The sequence below is a fragment of the Sebastes umbrosus genome, chromosome 9 (genome assembly GCF_015220745.1).
Source record: "Sebastes umbrosus isolate fSebUmb1 chromosome 9, fSebUmb1.pri, whole genome shotgun sequence".
NCBI lineage: Eukaryota > Metazoa > Chordata > Actinopteri > Perciformes > Sebastidae > Sebastes > Sebastes umbrosus.
In genome coordinates this window covers 28,064,401-28,089,036 of record NC_051277.1, presented here as the reverse complement: position 1 = coordinate 28,089,036, position 24,636 = coordinate 28,064,401, and the positions used below count along the sequence as shown (strand labels likewise).

Here is a 24,636-nt window from a genome sequence, read left to right as displayed (position 1 = left end):
AGTGTACGGGGTTACACAGGGATGGTTAGCTGATGTCCTTACATGGACTCCAGCTGATGTCTGTGCTGTCCTCACAGGGGAAGTGTAAAGCACATCGTAAAGTGATGTTAATGTTGCTCTGTGTCTGCTGGATGTGTAAATAGTTAACTGTATGCTAACAAGTGAGCTATAACAACTCAAACATGGGCATGAAGGACAAAACAACAGTATCAGTGCAGCTTTCATTGCAAGATACGCATCCAGTAATTGTCCCGCTTGTGGCCACAGTGGCTGCTGTTCAGCTGAAGTTACATCGGCTCACTTTAAAGGATAAAGCTGAGCTATTCTTAATTTTATTTTCTAAAAATCCCCTACAAAATACCAGCACCAACAATGTGTTACGCCATCGGTCAATGCTTTCTGACTTCCTTACTCTCAGCCTCAAACCTCACATTTAAAAATGTCTCAATAATTAAAAAAAACTTTATATAAATAGTGGATTTTCAGCGGCGGATTAATCCATATTTAGTGCTCTAGTAGGGAGTATTTGGGCCAGCAGGACGGTGTATTTGAGATTGAGTCAAAATAAACTACAGTGTGTGTGTCACCGAGTGCAACGGTGTGGATCATTGATGTGTTTTTATACAACAATGGAGCTCTATGGCAGAACTTTGGATACACAGACAGTATGTGTCAGTAGTTTCAATTTATTTATTGTTGGTTTTGCTGTTTTCATCAGTCTTGCTGACAATAAGAAAAACAGACGTCGATGCCAGCATTATCCTTTAAAGCTCTTAAGGATAGTTAAAGTTTGGTCCCACCATGTGAAATGAGTCCGGCTGCAGAACACGCCTCATGAACATTAAAGCAATACGCCACCGGCGTTTGTTGTAATTTACAGACATAGACAGACAACCAGAGAAACATCCTGGAGTAGACTATAGAAAACCAATCTGTGATCATGGCTACAGCAGCACAGACTGGACAGTGGATGTCCAGCTCAAAGACCAGTGTACGTTTATTCCATTACCCTCATCTGAACACTTTTACGCAAACCTGGATCATCTTTCTTTAACCATAAAATATGTCATCATCCCAAACCAGCCTCATGTAGAAGTGAGGTCCAGTCAAAAAGACCTCACACACACACACACACACACACACACAAAGTAACTGAAGCATATCCGGAGTGCTGGTGTGATGTGTGCATCAGTAAGTGAGCTAACGCTAGCCAGCGGACTCCTCCTCCCCTGTGGCCTATTAGTCAGCGGAGCATTAGTGTAATTACACACTCTTCAGTTCCTAACACTGCTAGGCTGCTCTAGCGTGTCATTACCATAAATATATAGCCTAGAATAGGATTTACATACATAAACACTTTACATGCCATTACATTCTTCATTGAGTTTGAACTTTTGATTATGCTTAAATAATTTGCAGCAACAAAGGGCTCGTCCACCAGTCCATCAACGCTCGCGGTGACATCGGGTCTGCCCACCTTATCTTCCTCACCTTTATTCTCACGTTGGCCATGTTGATGAGATTTAAATAACAGAGGGGCCGTAGTATTGAGGTTTGTTTTTATGACGTTGTGTTGCACGGATATAAAGCCCCTTGTAATAAGAAGAACAATGATGATGTCAAAAGAGGAGAGTGGAAGAGAAGATTGATACCACTCTTATTGTGCATTAAGTAGAGCCGGAGCCTGGGGGGTGATTAGCCTCGCTCAGCAAAAAAATAGTTACTCCACGTAACTCCCTCTAGTCTGGAACAACACATTTTATTTCCACTTTTGCATTTTTATTCGTGTCTGTCTGTTTTAATCAAACAAATGAGCTGTAACATTTTAATTAGTGAGCTTTAGAGGTGTTGGTAGTCTCTTTTTTTATCACTTTGGATGGAGCCAGGGTTGCTGTAACACACCGTTTATGCTAAGCTCTATAGGCTTACTATGTCCTGACTTTAGCTCCATACTTAACAAAGAGAGTTGAGATTGATATTGATCTTCTCACCTCATTCTCTTCTCGACTACATCAGCTTCGAGCACTGCTTTCATAGTTTTTGCTTCATTTTACCCAAAGTTACACAGCCCTGTCTTTGAAATGATAGTGACATCCACCAATCAATGTGAGCACTCCAGTCCAGTCGAGGAAGGCTGAGCCAGTTGGACTGTTTTTTAGTTACATTAGTGCTTTTGGTCCAGACATTCATGTTCCCCACAGGATAAAATCTTAATCACAGACTCACAGAGGCACGTTTTGAATGTGCAAAGGGATGCTTCCACTTCAGTGACCCCTCTACAGTGTAGAGGAGATGCAGGGGAGGACGTTGTTCTTCTAATTAGCTTTTGTAAAGTAAATGTCAATTCAGTGCAGTGAACTGTCAGGAAATACGCTGACAACTTAATTTAGACAGAGAATATACTGTATCTCGGTTATCATGATGGTGAAGCCAGTATAACTGGGTTTGATCTGTTTATCACTCTTTTATACTGTATGACTGCATTATAATGTCGGGTGATTTGGACAGTGTGGGTCCATGTTTGATGTTGCAGATGACTCATGTTTACGCTCATGATCCTCTTATCATAGGAGGGTTTTCCACCACTGTCATATCTCTTTCCTGAATTGCTTACTCGTATATACCTCCATAAAGTGTTATCTTGACTCTTTGTGCAATGACATAACCGACCACAATAACCTCGGTATCATAAAGGAAAAGGTTAAAGTTTTAAAACAGGGATCAAACAGTAATCATCAGACTTTTATGTTCAGCAGTTGAAAGCTTGCTAAATACTTGCCTGTTTATAGATCCTGAAAATCTGATGTCAGTCACAAGGTAACTTAAAGTTAGTTTTGCAAGAAGGAGTTTGGACACTACATTTTCAAATTGACCTGCCTCAGAGTGGACATGGCCTTAATGATCACAGCCAACGTAACAGCTTTTCTTTAACGGGACAACTGTGAAAAACACAGTAACGCATTTGTTTTATTCATCTTCTCAAATCATTTCTTGGCCCTGTTGCAGATGACTTTGATGACCTCCTTCCACTGCATTTAAAGGGAGGTCACATTGAGTTTCATTGGTGTGTTTCTCAATTACCGTTCGCTCTCTTTGCCACTGTTTGTCTTACATTTGTTCCTTCCGAGCTACTGTGGGTCACATTGTAAATGATCCCTCGATTGTTGGCCAACGTTTATGTGTTCCTTTTTACCGTGCAGGGGAGGATGAGCTGGAAATATCTCCCTATGACGACACACGAATGGATACTCGCATGGCCTCCTTAGTGGCAGGTAAAACACACTCTGATACATGCACACAGACACGAGCACACACACAGCAGTCATTTGTGGAGTCTTTGTAATGAGTTTGAGCTGGTGTACATCACTGTCACACACGTAGTCATACAAGTGAAGCTGCTCAATGAATCATAAGCCTCAGACATGCTTATTAATATGTATCAGGGAAGATATAGTAACTAGTGTCCAGCTGAGGACACTCTGTTCCTCTCTCCTTTTTTTCAGACTCAGCACCTATTTACACCTTCTGAATGTGTCTTTGTACATTCATATTGGTGGTGCTGGGTAACCTGGGCTGGATTAGCTAGACCAGCCAGACTTTCAAACGAAACTGATATGAAAATGAAATTGTTGATTTGTTGGCTGGCTTATTTTTCAGTTGTGGGGCCAGAAAAATAGCTTTAAAGTTCATAAGGATGAAGATATACACCCTGGGCTGGATTTGACTACTGAGCTAGCAGGTTACAGTCAGTCATTACTCACATTACTTTTGCCCCACTGGAAGTGGAGCCCAAGGATCAAACCCAAAGGAACACCCTGTGTTACCTTGAATTCTCAAAGAAAGTTTTTCTCTCATGCCTCCGTGGTGAGTGAAGAATCAAAAACTGAGAAAAGTCTTGATGAATTGAAGTAAACGGGGGCCGTGTGGAGGCATGCGAGAAAAACAAAGTTTTCTTCACAAATTCAAGGTAAGACAGGGTGAGTTACTGATATACAAATGGTCATTTTGTGCATGAAGTATTCCTTTAAATTTTGCTGTGGATATTCATAGAGGATAAATCATCATGATTGTCCACCACATGACCAAAGTTTCTTTTACCAAATGGTGATCATTTGGTCAAACTTTGACCATGTGGCCCTGTCTTTGCCTTTTTCTATTTTGAATAGCCATGAAGTTTACTGAGCATAGGCATACGCACCCCGGAGGATGAACCCATTCCCATTTTGGAGATTACATGAGTTTTCCTCCACCACCCTCAGGACAAAGTAAACTCTACATTTTTGCTCCAACACTTGTAAGGTTCCCAAAGTAGCAGGCCGCTGGTGGCCTGGTCTGCCAGGGGACGACTTATTTCATTTAACTTACGAGTTTCTTCCTCTGGTATTCCTACTCTCACCCAGTCTGCAAATGGTGAATTTTCCCCTACTTTAAGGACACCAAATGATGGTGTTTAAATACAATTCATTAGTTTATTTCATCTGTATTTTAGTTTTTCTTTAGTTTATTTGAGTTTACTGTGAAGTTTGTGAGTTAATTACCTCTAATCTTTTTTGGGATCAGTTCAATTTAAGGGAAGGCTACTGAGGAAGGATGATGACCATTAATGAAGTGAAAGGCTATAGTTGTTAAGAAAAACAAGGTTGAAGCAGCTCTCAGTCCCATAATTGTCACTCTTGGCACACAAACGCTGAGTATACATCGACATATTTCCACAAGCCTCCTTTCTGTCAGAATGTAAAAATCTAACCAATAGGAACTCTGAACCTTAACTGTGTGGGAGTTTTTATTCCCCATGTTTACACATAACCCATGTAGTCCTGTAGATTAAACAATAATAGCTATAAAATGTACTTTTTGAGCAATTATTGTATGAGGCTTGGCACTTCCATTTCCCTCTTCATAACTTTCTGTATATGTGTTTTGTGTTTGGCTAATTCGACTCTTCCTCACCCCCCTCAGCCTCATCTTTCATGCAACTGGATGGTGAGAACCAGTGCCTGAAGGCAGCACAGGACTGCGGCCTGTACGAGAAGTGTGGCTCTCTGCGATCAGAGTATGTCCTGGCCTGCACCAAACGGATGCCCGGGACCAGCCGATGCAACCAGCACAAGTGCCACCGGGCCCTGCGGCGCTTCCTGGAGAGGGTCCCTGAGGAGTACAGCTTGGGTGTCCTGTTCTGCCCCTGCACCAACACTCTGTGCGGTGAGAGGAGGAGGAAAACCATCGTACCCTCCTGCTCCTACCAGGAGATGGAGGGTCTGCAACCTAACTGCCTCCACCAGCAGAGCTTCTGCCGCCGAGATGACCTCTGCAGGTTAGACGGCTGATGTTGTTTGTTAATTAAAATGTAAAAGACTATAAAATTACATCATATAGGGCAGGTTTAGAGATGCACCAATTGCAACCGTCTTGGCCAATTCTGATTTCTGTTGTTTTTAAAGTCCAACCTGCCTTTTCCGAATTTTGCATATTCTTAAGAACTATAATTGACAGCATACACAAACATTTTTGTAACTTTTCTTTCATGGAAAATTTAAATTTAATTGTATATTCATAATAAAACATTGACATTTAAAGCTGCAGTGGGTAGAAATGGAGCAAATATGATTAGAAAAAGTTATTTTCATAAAATGAATGAAAAAAATCATGTGTCTCGGTGTCCTCCGGTGCTTGTAATGGCATCTGCAAGATTTCACAGACCGGAGGAAAACTACCAATCAGAGCCGAGCTGGAGTCTGCCATCTAGCTGCCGTCTATTAGAGCTGGCTGTCAATCACTCGCAAACTCTGATCAAATGGTCAAATATGCCTATTTCTCTCCTCAAATGTTTATAGAACCATCTTGTAGTGTACTGTTTAGCTGCAAAATGAGAAAGTTGGTGACCCGGCAGCCGCATTGAGATCAGTTGAGGAAATACCAAGCACCGCCCACCAGCCGGAGCACAGCCAATGGGAACACTCTCTCTGAAATGACCTGTGATTGGTCAAAGTCTCCCGTCAAGGGCTCTATTTTTTAAAGCCTGAAAACAGAGCCATGAGGAGGAGCAGAAGTCTACTTGAATTATAATATTTTTTGCCCAATGATGCCAAAAACTTTCTGCCTACTGAAGCTTTAAATAACTTAACCAAAACTGCACCAAGTTACAGAACCTTCTCTCACTCTCACCCAAACAGAGTCAGCACAGGTGTGCATGAATAAATTGTTATCACACCAGTCTGCAAAATAGGTAGCGCTGGATGACATAGTGGCTATTTGCAGGGCTAGTTGGCGAGCAACTTCAGATGGTAAAATAATGTTTGAGACCAAATGCAAACGAGTAAATAGTTTACCAAGTAATCTTCCAAAGCAGCTTATGTTAGTCTAAATTGTAATAAAATAAATATATCACATTATTCATTTCCTAACCTTATCTGTAGAGCAGTTTATACTTTGACAGAGTAGGATTACATGAAATTGGATGCTGCAACACAGCTGTTATGGAAGCTTCCTCTGTTTAGGACTCTCCACCTCCCCATTTCCTCACAGCTCAGCACTGTGAAGTTGGTTTGCTATTGGTCCATGGTGCCAATTCATGTGTCAAAGTTCATCAAAGTTGAACTCTATGAGAACAATTCTTGCAGATTTACTTTTCTTCTGTGAATGCATTTATGGATTTATCTTGCATGCACTGAATATATTTCACCCAAATTTCAATCTATTATGTGCTGGTGTGGCTGGGTCTTTATGGTGATGATGATAATGATTGCTCATTAATTTTAGTGTGCCATGACGGTTTAATTGGCTCTTCCATCCTGAAATGTTTAATGTATGGGGAAAACAGTGATAGCTAATACAAATTTAAGGACATTAAAAATCGGCACAAAATAGCAAGTTGGTATTTGCCCTCAGAAATCCATATAAATCCCCTTTATAAATAGAGAAAAAGCTGAAGGACCAGTGGGTCCAAAGCAAAAGTATCAAACATAAAGTAATATTGAAAAGACAAAATGTACAAGAACTAAAATGTGGCAATCCTTTTTTTAAAGAACATCGGTATTGGACTGAAACCCCTACATCTGTTGAACCCATATTTACATGCACGTAAACACCACTCCAACATGCACATCCACATTTCCTGCCCGCTTCTTGTGTTTGATGTTGAGTTGTTGTTTGTGTTGTTGCCAGGTCCAGACTGGCTGACTTCCTTAATAACTGCCAGCCTTCTCCTCTGACGGCCAGCGGCTGTCTGAAAGACTCAGCAGGCCTGTGCCTCCGAGCCTACGCTGGACTCATCGGTACGGGATGCAAGGGGGGAAGAGATGGGAAAGGAGATATGATGAGAATCACATGAAATAGAAGGCTGCATTTTAGCTCAACTTAACTTCCAGGAGAGGATGTTTTGGCATGTTATCGAGTTTGTCTGCAGGACATTTTAGAAATCCAAATACAGGTTTCCCTGGAACTAGAGAGGCCTTGGGCATTTGAACTATAGATTATAAGTTTGCAGTGGTTTTGATTTCTGATAAAGATCTGAAAAGAGGCACCACGACAAGTTTTATCTCTCTCTCTCTCTATATATATATATATAGCCTGTCCTGTTGGACCCCACATTGTAATTTACCACCAATTTATTACCAATCAATAAATAGATCATCATCAGTCATCATCAAATTATCAAACTAGTAAGACTAGTCTAGTAATTATATCTCTTATGCTACTTAGATAGTAAGCTAAATAGCTGAGTTAGGATGTGGGCGAAACTCCAAATATGTATTGCGCCGTTTGCCTCAAATCTTAGAGAATTTAGCCTACTTAAATACAGATAAAACATGACAATTAAGTTTAGTCTTTGTTGTTATTTGATAACCACTAATAAATAAAACCATTTGTCGAGTAGGCAGTGAAAAAAGTTCATTTCCGACCCTGGTCCTAAGACTCTCTAAAACAGAGTACGAATAATGCCCAAATCTCCAAATAACCGTGGCTGTAGAGAGGATGGAGCGGAGTGGATGGCGTAAGGATAGATGTCTGGAGTGGGAGAGTAATGGATGGAGAGACAGAGAGTGGGTGAGCGTGGCGATCAGACAGAGCTGAGGTGGAGGAGAAGAAGCAGCAAGATAGAAAGTGAGGACTCATGACAGCTGACAAGAGATGAGGATAGAGAGGCTCTGAGTGGCTTTCTGATCGCCCTGACAGTGATGGATGACTTCTCTATGAGGCTCATAGCTTTCTTAAAGGCACAACCAACATCATCCAAATATTTACAAAGTGGTAGCTGATCGAGGTAAATCACACAATGTGAATGCAGTGCACTGGAGAAAACATTTATTAATGAGCTTTAGCAGTGTTTATGCTAAGCTAGGCTAATCGACCCAGCTCCAACTCTAAAGTTAATGCATGAGAGTGCTATTGATTATCTCACCTCCCTCTTAGAAAGAAAGCCAGTCAGTGTATTTCCCAAAACTGTTGAACTGTTTCTTCAAGACGTAAAAGTGGGATGTTTTATGTCGCACTCAGCTGAGGTGTTTGCTACCTCAGCTTCATCCACATTATTGTCAAAATTTGGCCCTTCTGCTTCTCAAAGTTGCCAAGACGGCATTGAGCAGAAAAACACCGACTCCAGGCAAAATGTCCCTTCAGCTCCCCCAGGAAACGTCACAGAGCCTACATCATGTTTTTCTACAGGCTATGTTTCAAATTTAGTTTGAAGTAAAAGAACAGTATCCTCTTTCTGTGTGGTTCCATGAAACAATTTAGCTGATTTCCTCCCAAATTGCTCAAAGTAAAATGCAGAGTAGAAGCCAGAGGCTTTCAGGCTGATGTGTTTCTGGTGATTGTGTTTGACTGTGATACAGATTTATTAAAGGGACTATTTGTAACTTTCAGAAATGCTTGTTAACAGCGACACCTGTGGCCGTTAAGTCAACGAAAGTCAGCGTCGGGCTCCAGCTTGCTCGCTCTAAATAGACATGAACGAGCATCGCACAAAACAGTGAGGCGACACACGTCAGCTAAAAGCACAATATCACTGTCGGTGCCGGGGCTGAAGCAGGAAGAGAAACGTTATCCTCTTCCGACTGCGCCCGCAGGGAGACACCGGCACCCGGTCGGAAACGACAACGTTTCTCGCTGCGGAGCCCCGTCACTTCACAAGACACGGAAAACCTCTGTTGGTCTGGAGGAGCTGCAGCAGTTATTTCTGCACAAACGTCCACTGTACATTCACTAGATACTCTCAGAGCTATTAACTCTTCTGCAGTGTGGAGTGTGCGCGCATGCACGTCTAGATGTGGAGCGAGAGAGCGAGAACGCGCGCTCTGTGTCAGTGAGGGCAGGCAGGCAGAGGAGGAGAGACTCCGGCCACACGCGAGCGCACATATGGGAGCGCGCATGGGATCCCGACCCGGTAGATTTATACGTGTAAAAAGTTACAAACAGTCCCTTTAACATTAAAGTAAAACATGTAGGTCCTTTGACTTGTCCAAAGCTAACATTTGCCAACTTTGACCCCTCTGACCTGTAGGCACCATCATGACGCCCAACTACATCAGTAACGGCTCTGCAGACGTGTCGCTGTGGTGTAACTGTGAAGGCAGTGGCAACCAGTGGCAGGACTGTCTGAGACTGCAGCGCATGTTCACCCACAACACCTGCCTGCGTGAGTCTACACTCTATACATGTTTCATATACTGTGTGTGGTCTGTGCAGTGATTTAGCAGAGCTGGACTACTTCAGATCTGATGAGTTTGATTTATTTTAGGGCTGTCAATGTTAGCGATGATAACGTGTTAACATAAATTTGTTTTAACGCCACTAATTTCAGGTTAGTTTTAAAACTAGAGTGAATGTCCCTTGACCTCTGACCTCCAGATATGTGAATGAAAATGGGTTCTATGGGTACCCACGAGTCTCCCCTTTACAGACATGCCCACTTTATGATAATCACATGCAGTTTGGGGCAAGTCATAGTCAAGTCAGCACACTGACACACTCACAGCTGTTGTTGCCTGTTGGGCTGCAGTTTGCCATGTTATGATTTGAGCATATTTTTATGCTAAATGCAGTACCTGTGAGGGTTTCTGGACAATATGTGTCATTGTTTTGTGTTGTTAATTGATTTCCAATAATAGATATATACATAGATTTGCATGAAGCAGCATATTTGTCCACTTCCATGTTGATAAGAGTATTAAATACTTGGCAAATCTCCTTTTAAGGTACATTTTGAACGGATAAAAAATGTGCGATTAATCACGATGAACTATAGACAATCATGATAAATCTTGATTCAATATTTTAATCAATTGACAGCCCTAATTTAGTTACCTGTTGTCTATTGGCCCTTCAAACTGAATTGGTTCATTGATGACATTTTGATCAAATTTCAGAGGGGTTTTTTGCAATATAAGTAGTATTTGCAACTTTTTAAACAAAATTGTTCTCAAAGTCCAGCAGGAAAATTAAACCTTTCTTGCTCAGACTAAACAAATCCTGATTCCAATCCTAACTGTTATCATCAAGGCTGGGTTACCAACCACCAGAGCTGCTGGTTCAGTGTGTCAGTTTGATTGTTTAATTATATTAATTGCCGTGGTTCTCTGCTGGAAAACGGTGGATTGCTCCCTCCAGGTTGGGAGTGACCAGCGAGGGACTTCAAGTATCTCTGGAACTTGTTCACGAGTGAGGGTAAAATGGAGCGGGAGATGGACAGGCGGTTCGGTGCGGCGTCGGCAGTTATGCGGGCGCTGTACCGGACCGTTGTGGTGAAGACGGAGCTGAGCCGGAAAGCAAAGCTCTCGATTTACCAGTCTATCTACGTTCCAATCCTCACCTATGGTCATGAGCTTTGGGGAGTGGCGGAAAGAATGAGATCGAGTGTCTGGGCTCAGCCTTAGAGATAGGGTGAGGAGCTCAGACATCCGAAAGAAACTCGGAGCAGAGCCGCTGCTCCTTCGTGTTGAAATGGGCCAGCTGTGGTGATTCATGGGCCAGCTGTGGTAGTACGGGTATCTGATCAGGATGTCTCCTTTCAAGGTTTTCAAACCAGAACACGGTGGAGAGATTATATACCTCATCTGGCCTGGGAACGCCTGGGGGTCCTTGAAAATGTTGCTGGGGGGGAGGGACGCCTGGAATATTCTGCTTAGCCTGCTGCCCCCCCATGACCCTGCCCCAGATAAGCGGATGAAAAAAAAATTGATTAATTGCAAATTTGTTTGGGCGTATGCACCACCATAGCACAATATCACCTAAATCTGCATTTCATTAAATTACCACAATATAATTTATACCCGACCTTGGGCCAGGTAATATTTCAGAGAAAAGAACTGTTGGCTGTCTAGGACGCTATAGACAAAAACTAATTAAAATGCCATGTGGATTCTACTATGTGCACTGCACTTGATGGATACTTGTGTACACACACACAGAGCGGGAAAGGATGGGGATTCAACAAGGGCCCTCTGCTCATTTTTTCACCGTTGTTGTTTTATAGGGAGGTTATTATTAAAATGTCTGGTGAGAATCAGACAAAAAAGGAGCCATACCATCCATACAGAGGAGGTGGGACTTGTATTTGTACATTAATCACACCATAGAAAACTGATACTACAAAGTGAACGTGATTAGAAAGAGGAAGCGTTTCAACCAACAAATGTGGTGAGAAATAATAGACAAGACTTTATTCTGTTGGTCAATGAAAAAGAAAGTAGTTACTTTAGATAGCTGTTAAAGGTGCCTTAAAGGAATAGTTCAATATTTCAGGGAAATATGGTTATTTGCGTTACTTCTGATAGAGCGTGATAAGTACAGAGCTGGAGTTAGGTTAACCTACCTTAGCATAAAGACTGTAAGCAGGGGGAAACAGCTAGCCTGGCTCTGCCTGAAGTTCACACACCTTTAAAGCTCACACATTTTCTATCTTGTCTTATTAATCCTTGCACAAACTGAAATGCAAAAAATTGTAATTTTAGAGGGAGTAATGTGCTGGAACTATTTTGTGGCAAACAACAGTTGGACTCCATAACTGTGCACGGCTTACCAGAGTCTTGTTATCACAGCGAGGTTGCCAGGTTTGGAACCAGTTGGCCTGTACAGACACCAAAACCAAAACCAATAATTGTATCTGGCAACGCACATTGTAGCCGGAGACACGGCACAGAAGTACTGGATGGATGATTAACTGTTGTTTGTCAAGAAATAGTTCCAAAAACTTTTCTTTTTTTCCCCATGTTGGTGTCGAGACTAAATAACAAAGATACAACATTTTAATCAGTGAGCTTTAGAGCTGTTTCCTTTTTTTTACCTTTGGACAGAGCCAGGTTAGCTGTTTCCCCTTGGTTCCAGTCTTTATGCTAAGCTAACCGAACCACATCCTGACTCCAAGTCTGCACTTAAAGAGTCTGATTTTTCAACCTGGACCCTATTTCCAATGTTTTTGTGCCTAAGTGACTAATGGGGACAGCATTCTTCGAAATTGGTCCAGTATTGAGGGAGATCGCTGCAGACGCTAAACAGGCTGTGATGTACTATATCATATATATCGGGGCAATTCTGCACCGTCACTGTACGTCCACTTAAGTGCTTGTTTTTACCACTAACAGGATCAGATTGTTATTATAAGTGTCTGCCAACATTATTATAGAAAGGACCCAACAGAGAAATAAAACCTTTTTCTTAACTTTCTCTTGATCCGGTCTGTTTGTTATTGTGTCATGTGACTTTTTGCTGGAAGACGGAAGAACAGTGGAAACGTGAGTGAGAGTTGGAGAGAGGAGTTTGTTGCGTTGAAGTAGCAGCTTAGTGTTATCTAAAAGATTTCCATATTTAGCTGATTTCGACATTGTGGATGAGATTTCAGAACGAGACTTCTCCCGAGCGAGACTTGGTCAGACACAGTAACAAACATACCGGATCAAGCGAAAGGTAAAAAAAAAATTGTATTTCTCTGTGGGGGTTCTTTCCATAATGTTGTCAGACACTTATAAGTCTGAACTTTCTGTGTAATTCTAATATTATACACTAGATTGTAGGATATTAGTCTCATATTGTGCAATGGAGGTTCCATCTGTTAACAGACATCTCATGTGGTTGATAATAATAATGATAATGAAGGATATTTATAAACATATCAAATTGAGCAATTACAAAGTGCTTTACAAGGCGGACATACACGCACATTTCCACATATATTTACATACAAATATAAATAAATCCGAACGTGGTTTGCAAACTACAAGTAGCCCACAGATCAGATCTAACAGAATGTAAATATTTCTGTGACTTCCTGTTAATTCTTTGAAGGCTGCTGGAAAGTGTCCGACTTGGCCGCAGCTTTTTTAGTCACCGCCCCCCCCCTCGCTGCTGCTGCCGCCTGATACCGTCTACTTTCCAGGCCAGGCGCAGTTCATGTGGAACGAGCCTAATCACAAAGGTGGGAAAATACAAAGGCAGGAAGTAAAACTAGACATGACACATATGGTGAGTGTATCAAAATATATAACAGGAGACACTAAACAAGGCCACTAAAAAGATATAATGCAAGATATAAAGTCTTAACAAAAAGTCCAACAGCCTCTGGGCACCGAGCCAGACCGTGACAGGGAGGCCTCTCTATAACAATCTGAGCCTGTCAGCGGCAAAAACAATCGCTTTTAGTGAACGTACATTGACGGTGAGGAGTTGCCCGAAGGATTACATTACAGCCCGTTTAGCTGCTATCGTCTGCAGCGTTCTCCATCAATACTGGACCAGTTTCTAGAGTTGTTGTCCCAGTTTGAAAAAGTTACCCTTTCGCTCACAGATTTGTATCATTCTTCTCATCTCCAATATTGGGGAAAAAAGAGAATATTTACCATAATGTCGAACTAAGGCTACTCATCTTTGCTGTTCAGGATATTTCTGCAAATTGGGTTGAAAGAATTCCTTAGAGCACCATTGCATGTAAGGATCTTATTTATTTAAAGAAGCTTCCTAAGGACATAGCTTAAGATAATTTGGTGCAACCATTTTTTTCTAATCATGAATATCCTAAAAAAGGAAATAATTTTATTAAAATTACTATTTCTTATGGTTTCATGGCATGTGTTACTGTCCCATGATGCCCTCAGTGTGATTTCAGATGCTTTTTACCCCAAATCACTTATTATTTAGTATTTTGGGGAACATTCAAAAGACTTTCCAACAATACTGCTATCCATATTGTTTTTATAAACCCTGATTAAATAATGTATCTGAGGACCAGAATTATGAAAACAGAATTTATGTGTCACCATCAAAGATACTCTGGAGGAACAACTCAAAGGGAATTAATGAAAATTGTCTTCGACACCAATGTCTGCTGAATCTCTTTGGGCGGTCGGTTCCTGCAGCGCTGTTCACAGCGTGAACCCTCCTCTACCTCTTTATATGTCAGCGACATGCTACAGCCTTAGCATTCATGAGACTCTCACAGTGTCTATCTAGTGCAGCTTCAGGCTATACAGCTGGGCTCAGGAGGTGTGATGAGGGTAAAGCCCTTCGACCGTCACTTAATCACAGCGGCTGTCAATAGGGCTGTCGATACACACTGAGTCTGTATGTCCAAACACTAAAGCCTGGATCGATGTATCAATGCACTTCCCATAAAGCTCGGTGATTTATCAAGCTGCCGACAGCTCAAACAATAAAGCTGCCAAATAGATATGTAGGTTCACGCCCACTGAGATGCAGCATCGCAGCATGCAGGCCAGCTGAGTGCACACACACACACACACACACACACACAGAGGCAGTGATGGGGCTGTGTTTCCATGCAGGTAACTCTATCAGTTGGATGGGGAGCTCCGGCTCCCTGCCTGCAGACATCACCCCCCCTCCTGCTCCCAGACCCTCCCCGCTGGTTCAGGAGGATGAGCTGCTGAGCAACAACCACCTGCCTGAACACAACAACATCGTGAGTACACTTCAGCTCATCATGCACATCGCCGTCGCATTTTAAATTACCTTTCAGACTTTTATCCCAAAGCCTTTTCTATTATCTTTGGTTTGAGCTCATCTTGTCACTGTCACACAGCATGTTGTTTATTTATTGTATTTGTTTTATCTCCATTGCTGGGGCTTTTTCTTTTTTTATCAGTTTTATTATTTCACTGTTACTACACACTTCACTTTGGGTTTGTGACAACACAAGATGGAGTTTATGTTTACAGGTATTCTCTATATAGTTGCCACGTCTTTCAAATTTCAGAAAATGGAGAAACATTTTGAAAAACAGTTTTCAAACCTAAATAATTATTGGAGGAGACGGAAATTTTGGTCAAACTCTAGCTCACCATATTAGTGTTAGTAGTAACATTTTCACATTGAGTTTTAATGTGTTGGACTTTATAGCCTCTGTAGTCTTGTAGTCTTGTCCACACCTGGCATTAGCATGCATGGGTGATCCAATCACAAGTGGACAGCTCTAGGTACATCAGTTCACACCTGGCATTAGAATGTGTGTCCACATGTGATCGGATCTCTGTTCAAATAAAGACAGACACCGTTTCCATTTGCAAAGATCAAATGCGTTGTTGTTTTTAATCAGCGGGAGGCAGCAATGCACTTCTGTGCTTAATCTACCGGAAATTAAAAGAAGAAGAAGAAGAAAAAATCAAAGCAATACAGAATGTGTTTATTCCTTGTAATGTTCCAGGCAAACCCAAGATGTTTGATGCACTCGTAATATACCTGTATGGGCTTAGATGTCATGGACAAAGCCAGTTTAAAACTATCTGAGAACCAACTGGAGGTGAGGAAAAGGAGGAACAAAAGGAGAGCCGAGGCTTTGATGACGTATTTTCCTTTTACGTCGCATCAGGATCGTAGACTGTATAAAATATGGAAGTAGTCTCCGTGACGTCACCCATAGGGTTCTGAAGAGAAAAATTAAGTTCAAAGTGGGCATCTCCCGCCGTCGCCATCTTGGCAGTAGCGACTCTGGTTAATCCAAAAATGAGCAAAGAGGTGGAGCATGGATGGAGTTGAGGCGGGCTGATGAAGCCTGGTTTGCTGGAAAACACCCACCTAGTTCGAAGGCTAAGAAACTAGGCTATATCATGGAAGAGAAAGGGCTATATGCTACTCTATGTCGCCAGCTAACGTTAACCCTTTTGTTGGTACTGGTGCTAAGGTCTACTTAAAACAATACTAACGTTAGAATTACACTCACTGAAAAGGAAAAAAAACTGGAGCACAGACGTCTTCAAATCAATCAATTTATTTGTCACATGAAATCGTACAAGGCAACGTTACAACTCCAGTAAAATGTAATCCTGTCAGTTCTTTCAATTCGTGCATTAATGTTATTCACCATAAAGCACACACCTCCTCAGAGTCCTCTTTTCTGTCAGATGTCAGAGGGATATTTTGTACCAGGCAGTAAACATGTTTATTTCTGCTGTAAAGTCGGGCATTGTAACATGGAGGTCAATGGGGATTGACTCCCTTTTGGAGCCAGCCTCAAGTGGCCATTCGATGAACTGCAGTTTGTGGCACTTTCGCATTGGTTTCATTTTTCAGCCTCGGAGGTTGCCACTTGATCAGGACACATTAGCGTTTACCTTACAAAAGATATGTGGTCAAAGTGGTTTGTCTTGGTGGTCGTTTACACTTGTATTTAGCTGCGCTCCGATCGCCCAAGATGCATTTCAAATATAGTTAAACAGGGTCTACCTCCTGCCAATGGTCTCACATTATTTCACTGATCTACAAGTGGCGGTAACACGGCACGATATGCTGCAGTGCGGCAGAAAAGGCAGTGAAGAAGAAGAGCGATAGTGAAGTAAACATGGATGTAAACAGGATTTAAAATACAATACCCCACAGGGCACCTTTAAGTTAACATGCAGAATCCAATATAATGTTTGGGTTTGCTTGCTCTCATAGATTTATTAAAAATACCTCAGAGACGTATTACGATCACATTAAATGATTGACATGAAGATTGCAGTATATTGATGTTCATGTTAATGCACAGCTTCAAGGAAAGTGAAGAAGCAGCAGGAAGTGCTGGGAATATTAGTCTGCATTAATAGAAGGGGAGTTTTTTCTTGCCACTGTCGCAACGAGTCCATGCTCATGGTGGGATCTCTTGTTGGGTCTTAACATTATAGAGTACGGTCCAAACCTGCTCTATATGAAAAGTGTCTTGAGATAACTTCTGTTATGATTTGATGCTATAAGAAAATAAATTGAATTGAATATAGTGTAGATGTGTAACAGCAGCCACTGCTGTACGATACAAGAGGTAGTGCACTAACTACTAACTACCATATATGCGAATAGAAAATGAGAAATGTGGGAAGTTGCATGGTAGAAAGAGTGAAATTTTCAGTGACGCCTTCAGTAATAGTTGTGATTGATCATATAGGCTGTCATTGACAGTTGTCGTCCTCATGAGAAGATCAAACCTCTCATCAGTGGTAGTAGAACACAATAGTGAGTCAGCATTTGATTTGAAGATCAAAGGAGCGGCTCTGGGGCATGGAGTTATCAAAGCACTTTGGCAAGCCTTCAAAAGATCCAACAGGAGCACTGCTCTTAGGTCCAGATGATGGGAGACATGAATACAGTTTATGTATTCCAGAAATGTACTTACAGATGTAAGATACACACCTGTAAACCTGGGTGATGTAGAAATATAAAAATGATTTGCCATCTTTCAAGCCTCTTTCACACATAGTTCCTGGTAAATTAACCTCTCAGGTACAGCTAGTGTTTTTTCACTAAATGGGGCAAGGGACGGTCCAGCAGTTGGCGGTAATGCAACACTTATGGATGCCAACCACCATAAAACAGAGTAAGAAGAAGAAGAAAATGGGGCAAGACCGGATGTACTTGTATGCGGTGGAAGACGTCTATTATTATTATCAGGATCATGGTGGACATGAAGGAGCTGCTTTTGTCCAACAAGTCACGGATTCACATATGTGAAGTCTTTGGTCAGCGGAGTCTTGTCATTGGTTCGCTCATTCCATGTGAAAGCGTCTTTCATCAGACGGACGTCTATGTGCTTGTCCTTGCAATGTTACTGCTTTCATTCACAACACAGCCGTACATGTGGAGCAGGGCCGCTGCTATAGCCATTTGAGTGCCATAGGCGTAATTGCTTTGTGATGTCAATATACTATCAAACGATCAATTCACTGTCTGTTTGTTTGCTGTGAACCGCGTGGCTTGCATCAAAAATAGGTGAGACCTCGAATCTCTCACAAGAACATGAATTCTAATTTATGCTGCAATCTGTGTGGAAAAAGGCAAAGAAATCGAAGGAGCAAAATGCACCTTGTGGATGAGGACCGTAAACTCTTCAGAGAGTGTTGGAGGAACATCAGAGTGAGGTGATTTTCAGCTGATCTCTGCTGTTACGACTGGCTATAAAGCTGTAACATAAAGAGGGACACGACGGCGTGCTAGATGCAACCCTCTCCCAACATTGTCACGCCCCTTTTTGCAACAGATTTTTACACTGAAGTTGTGGAGGGCCCAATGCATGAGCAATTGATTACTGTTCTACATCCGATTGAGGAACACAAGAAGGTTGTGATCTTTAAGAGTCGAGCCAATGCTGGAGGGCCCAGAGCATGCTAGGGCTGCTTTCGATGGTGCTACACTTGTGCTGGACTGCAGAGAACTTCTTAGAGAAGTAACAGACAATGCTGAAGGAACCTTCCAGTAGCAGTACAGCACCAGCTCCAGTACCACTCGCATCCACCTCCCGCTTCAACGGTATCGCAAAGTCTGGAACCGACAGCACTGCGGACGAGCCCCCATTATGTTACGACTTGCTCGAAAGGTGCGACACAAAGAGGGACACAAAACCGGGTTGGAAGCAACATAACACAACATTTACTTCCCAATAAGGCAAAAAGGTTAACGTAGACCCAGCCACACAGGTGCCTCAATACGCAGCAAGGGAGCTGCACCTAGAACACCAAGACATGGAACTGACACACAGACACAGGGATAATCAACAGAACACAGAGGGACACCTGGGGCCTCTACTACGAAGCGAGTTCAACATACCCAGGGTATCTTCTCCTTATCTGGCTTAACTAACCCTAACAAACGAAATCCCGCTAAGCGGTCCTACGACGCTGGTTATCAACTCAGTAAATCAACCCAGGGTTTCTCAGTCTGTCTATGAGCGCGTTCACATTAACGGGGCGGTGTTTACAGCATCTGACCAATCACAAACATGGACAAGTCTACAAACTTGCAGACAGACAGACAGAGCGGCACATTTTACAAAGGAAGAGCAAACTATATTAGACAAATACGAAGAAGTTAAACACATAATTCAAGCTAGATGTAACACATTTGAAGTTGCCAAATGCAGGAAGGACAGCTGGCAAAAGAAAAAAATGCCAATGTATGATTGTGTAAATTAACAGACTTATTCATTTAACAGAATACTCAAACGTCAGGTATAGTCGTTTAGATATAAATAGCTTTCAGAAGTGTAATGGATGAATAGACTAGACTTCATTACGCCCTTTGACAAGGTTGTGGCGTGTATGACTATTTCAGCGTTCTTTCAGCCTTCTTTCAGCTGCGTCCTCGTCTCCGGCGGAGTGAAACGAACTCGAGAGCAAGTAAAAGAATAAATATAAAAACATAATTCAAAGTGGTAGACACCCACAGCATACATTCAGCTGTCCTTCCTGCATCTGTCACTTCTTCGTATTTATGTAATATCATCATACGATCTGCACACCGAGCTCTGATTGGTCAGTAGGCGGTGCTTTTATACGAGTCTTATCTGGAACATAACCTGCTCCGGAGCAGGTTAGCCGTTCAGCATAAGTTACCATGGCGATCTACCCCGGTAAGAAGTGAACCACATTCGTAGGACTGAAAACCATGAAGGCTTAACCCTGAAGTTACCTCGTTAACCCCAAATCCTGCTTCGTAGTACAGACCTCTGGTCAAGACAATTCTAAATTAAAAGCTAATCACTCACAGCACTACTTCTCTACTTGCTCTGCCATTTGCATGTTTTCCAACCGTCCCATTCTCGTGAATGTGATACCTCAGGAACGACTGGAGGGAATTTCACAATAGGCAAATCAGAAGGCAAACTACAGTATAAGAATCATTCAACACCACACACTTTATGATTTTTATCTCCTGACTGTCAACGATAAACGACCACGGCTGCAACAAAATCCGTCCAGCGTGGTCTGAACCATTGTCAAAACATAGCCTATACGTCTAATCAGTAATGTTGGTGAAAATGTTCCAATCTCAAACAGGTGATCCTCCAATTCATAATCTACATACATTTTCCTGCTATTTGGTGCTTAGCAGGTGGGTGGTGAGGTGGGATCAGGGTCAGACAGCAAACACAACCAAACAAATGTTCAAACTGTCCTGACTGAGGCTTCTCCCAGCCAATCAGGCTTCACACAGTCTGTGGCACACAGACACGTCTTGGCCCTGAAGTGTTTTGATTTCAGTCCTGTTGGATCATGACGGAGTCTGCCAGCTCAGTAATGTGCAGACAGTAGCAATGTGCTGTGAACACATATGTTTTGAGAGCTCCACAGCTCCTGGCTGCCCTTGTCCAACGCTGACCATTAAATACGGTCCAATCCAATCGCGGTCCTGGCTACTGTAACCTTGGCCAGACCACAATCTGCCGTGGCTGAGGCTCCCTGGCTCCCAGCATGCTTCACTGCCAGAGATAATCTGGGCCGCCAGACAAGAGGGGATTCCAACTCTCTCTCTCTCTTCCTCAGTTGCCCTCCTCCGCTCTCTCTCTCTCCCTCTCTCCCTCTCTGTGTCCGTCTGTGTCTCTCTCCCAGCGAGCGGATTAGATGAGGTGCTGGTTGGAAGCAGTGCATCAGTCAGGCTTCATTAGTATGAATTTATTCATGCCCATATGTATCCCCCCCCCCCCTCTTCCTCTTCCTTCCCCAAATCCCCCACCCTCCCTTCTTCTGTCCTTTCCTCAGTTCCTCCATCCTACCTTTTCATCTTTTTTTCTCATTCATTCTTTTCCTTCTGTTCTCAGTTCATTCAGTCCCCCCCGCCTCCCCCTCCTCCATCCACCTGCTCCACATCTTCTCATCCGTCCGTCACTCAGCTGCTCGTCTCGTCTCTCCGAGGAGCTTCGGCTTGTTTCTCTAGAGTGATTTTTCCAGAATTTGAAAGGTTTCACTTCAAAAAGCTGAGTATCCGCTCAGGCAGTGGAGAAAAAATAAAAAATAAATGTCACATTTGGAAACACAGACGACTGCTCTTTGTTTTAAATGTTACATTTCCACAAGGAACGCAAACAAATATGTAGTGAGGTGGGATTTTGAATACCAGTAGCCCCTTCATTTCCCAAATTTATAGAGATATTTGTTTTTGTTTCACTCACAGTGTGTCATCCAGCCAATCAGAGATCATTTTGACGATAAAAAAATAATGACCTTTTTTGTTTATATTTAATTATTTTTGAGATCGGCTCACAGCTCCAGTCAGACCATTTGAAGACGTGGTCAGGCTGATCCATTTCAATGTGTTCAGTGTGCATTTACACCTGCATTATCATGCATTGTTCCTTATACAGATAATATATGCAGATACAGATCACATATTAATACCAGGTGGTCAACTAACAACTGCATGTATTCTTATTACAGCGACTGAACATGATAACTCAATATTAAACGTGCCGTAACAACGCTGTATGTAATAAGTAGATGTATAAGTTCCCTGGACGTGCGCTGGTCCTAAAAAGAACCCAAGTCTGTCTTCTTCACTCCAATTATCTTCAAAGAAATATTAACTGTGTTCTTCAGGCTTTTTTCTGTCCCCCCCACCAATGTGTTATAAAAGCAGCAGATCAAAGGAAAGGTCACAAGATGTTCTCAGTACAAGATGGAGACTAAGAATAACTGCAGACATGGAGAAAGTTTAAGCTTCGGGCGGAGAAGGTGTTCTTCCTGCTGGTCAGGCTTCATATTTTTAACATCTTATTTTTAAATGATCGTCAAATACAACATTCGTATTAGATATAACTATTTCGCTATACTAATGAACAAAATTATTTTCACATCACTTTTCCCAAAAGTGAGAAGAACCTAACCATTATCTGTCTCTGTGCCCTGAAGGGGAGCAAGACAACTGCCTTGTTTACAGCTTCTGCAGCTGTCAGACTAGATGATGAAAAGCTCAAAATGTCAGTCAAAAAATCGGAACGCCGTGAAACGAGCAGGTATCAGAGGCAGTATTTCAATGAAATGATAGAGTGCCGTATTATTATCAGTGGGAGAACAATCTGCACACAATAACCTAGCACGGGCCTTGGGCTCCATCCAGATGTTGGCGCATATCATTGAGGCTGAACAGCTGGCCATCCTCAACTCTCAGCACCCTTAACGCTGTAGTGAATCCTATTCATCAACGGCTTTGAAGTTTTAAATAAAGACTTAATATGGCAAAACAAACAGTTTAATGTCATCCGTGATTTTACACTTAGATCTAAGAAAATACATAATATCATATTTCTATTGGTAGATCTTCGTCCCGGCACGTATCGGATGAGAATCCGTATTCTATATGTGTTTGTATACCTCTGAAACTGTTTTCTCAGACCTCAACCCTCTCACCAGACGGAACATTAATTCAGTGGTGTTTGTAAAGTTCAGATGTTTTTAAAATCTTTCTCATATCTGCACATGGTAGCTACACAATAAAAGTAGTAAACTAAATAATGTATCCTCATACAACGGTTCATATGATAAGCTATTCATCATTTTCCGTGCGTTGTCCTTAGAATGTCAGCAACAAGTTTTCGCTCGTTATACGCATGAGGTCTTTTCAAAATAAACTTCCATCTTCACAGGAAACAATTTGGTTAGGTTTAGGAAAAGTCGGATTGGGTTAAAACAACTACGGAAGTGGCGTTACTTAAAGGGATAGTGCAGTTGTTTTGAAGTGGGGCGGTACGAGCTACTTCTGCATAGTCAGTGTATTACCTCCAGTAGATTTTGGAGAAAGAGTCAGGAGTACCAGTATACAGGAGAAAAAGCAATGTACTGCTGTGGACGGGGGGCCTGCAGCAAAACTGATTAAGACACCTAAAAAAAATCAATATCAGTTGAAGAGTATGCTATAATTAGAATGTTTTAACCGCTTTATCTTGCCGTCAGACAGTCCTTTCCGTCCTTGACCTCTGGGTTCACATGGACACAAACACCGATCTCCTGGGTAAAAGTCCGGTATCTGCTGTTTTTCTTTATGATGTGAAATGTCCTACTAATGCCACCTTCTCCCTGTCAGGTGGTGGAGACTGAGGTAGAGGAAGAACAGACAGAGGAAGAGGTTGATGAAGGTGGCCAGTTTGACGTCATCCCGCCGCTGTACTCGGAGAAGGCCACCGTGTCCAACCTGGGCTCCCCTGGGACAGGTGGGGCTGTATCTCTCACCACTGGCCCTCCTAAAGCCATACTACTGCTCCTTCTGCTTCTATCTGCCTCCCTCAGCTGGGGGTAGAACACAGGATATAGAGAAGAAACACATACACATGCACACACACATACACACTCACATATGATGGACCTGCCAACAATCCTGGACTGATCGCTGTAAAATGATAGGAAACATAATGAAGAAATGGACTTCACGTCGTCAGTAGCATCCTCTTGATTCCTCACTTCTGTCCTTGCTTCCTTCCTTTCCTCCTTTTGAAAATGGCACTTTGTTCAATGTGGTCTGACTGCAGCTGCGGTGGTGTATTAATGTCCTGGGAGCACAAATGACCTGTAGTCATGATAGGTGTTAACATGCTGCCCTCAACCAATGAGCATAATGTAGCTGTTCCTGTCATATAGGGGAACAAATTATTGCACACGTTAGGATGCAAAAAAGGTTACGGCATTTTGGGCTGATAGCACACAAACACAGCTACTATGATGTTCTTTCAATGTTTTATTTCAATTTCAATTTTATTCTATTTGTTCATCAATTGAGCTCGACCGATTTCAGCTGAGGGGCTCAGTTAAAATAATGGACATGCCCAAACTTCATGCTAGCAACATAATTGAACTGCTAGTAACGTGCTCCAAACTTTGCCATTTGGCTTACTGAAATGTTACAACATAGAAAACGAAAGTCTGAAAAGGTTGGTTCACATTATGTTCAAGCCCTCCAGGAAGACCAAACTTCGAAATTCCAAATTGAAGCAAATTTCACATAGAGGCCAAACGGTGGAATTACAACTTCCATGTCATGTGATGCCCCAAAATAGTTTTTTTTTTTTCCCCATACACCTATATTGGGAAAGAGACATCCAGACCCATTTTTTTTTAGGTAAATCAACTTCCCAGTATGAACACTCTAATAGCACTTATTTAAATCATTAGGTTCTAAAAGTTGTAAAACGCACTAATAGCTGAATCCAGAGTTATTTCCCTTCCTCCGTTCATGTGAATGAGACCCAGACCGAGGCTGGAGCGAGGGCTGGGAGGCGGAGTTAAAGGAAACGCTACTGCGCCTGCTCTATGGGCCCAATGGATGCGGAAGATCGCCGGAAGATCCGGGTACTTTATCACTCGGCAGTCGAACCATTTTGGCTTCACACGCCACTGAGCAGCGCTCATAGGAATGAATGGGGCACCGCCTCCAACGCTGTATCCAGTTCTCTTT

The 24,636-nt window shown here is 42.3% G+C and overlaps 1 protein-coding gene across 1 annotated transcript in view; it reads left to right on the top strand.

Annotated features, from left to right (window-relative positions):
- The window catches only part of gfra3 (GDNF family receptor alpha 3), a 48,841-nt gene extending 24,543 nt beyond the window's left edge, over positions 1–24,298 (top strand). The window contains exons 3-8 of the mRNA XM_037779265.1: positions 3,201–3,272; positions 4,960–5,314; positions 7,165–7,274; positions 9,503–9,637; positions 14,775–14,911; positions 23,272–24,298. Coding sequence (XP_037635193.1) covers positions 3,201–3,272; positions 4,960–5,314; positions 7,165–7,274; positions 9,503–9,637; positions 14,775–14,911; positions 23,272–23,484 — 1,022 coding nt within the window. The 3' untranslated portion in view covers positions 23,485–24,298. The remainder of the gene's footprint in view (positions 1–3,200; positions 3,273–4,959; positions 5,315–7,164; positions 7,275–9,502; positions 9,638–14,774; positions 14,912–23,271) is intronic.
- The last annotated feature ends 338 nt before the right edge of the window (positions 24,299–24,636 follow it).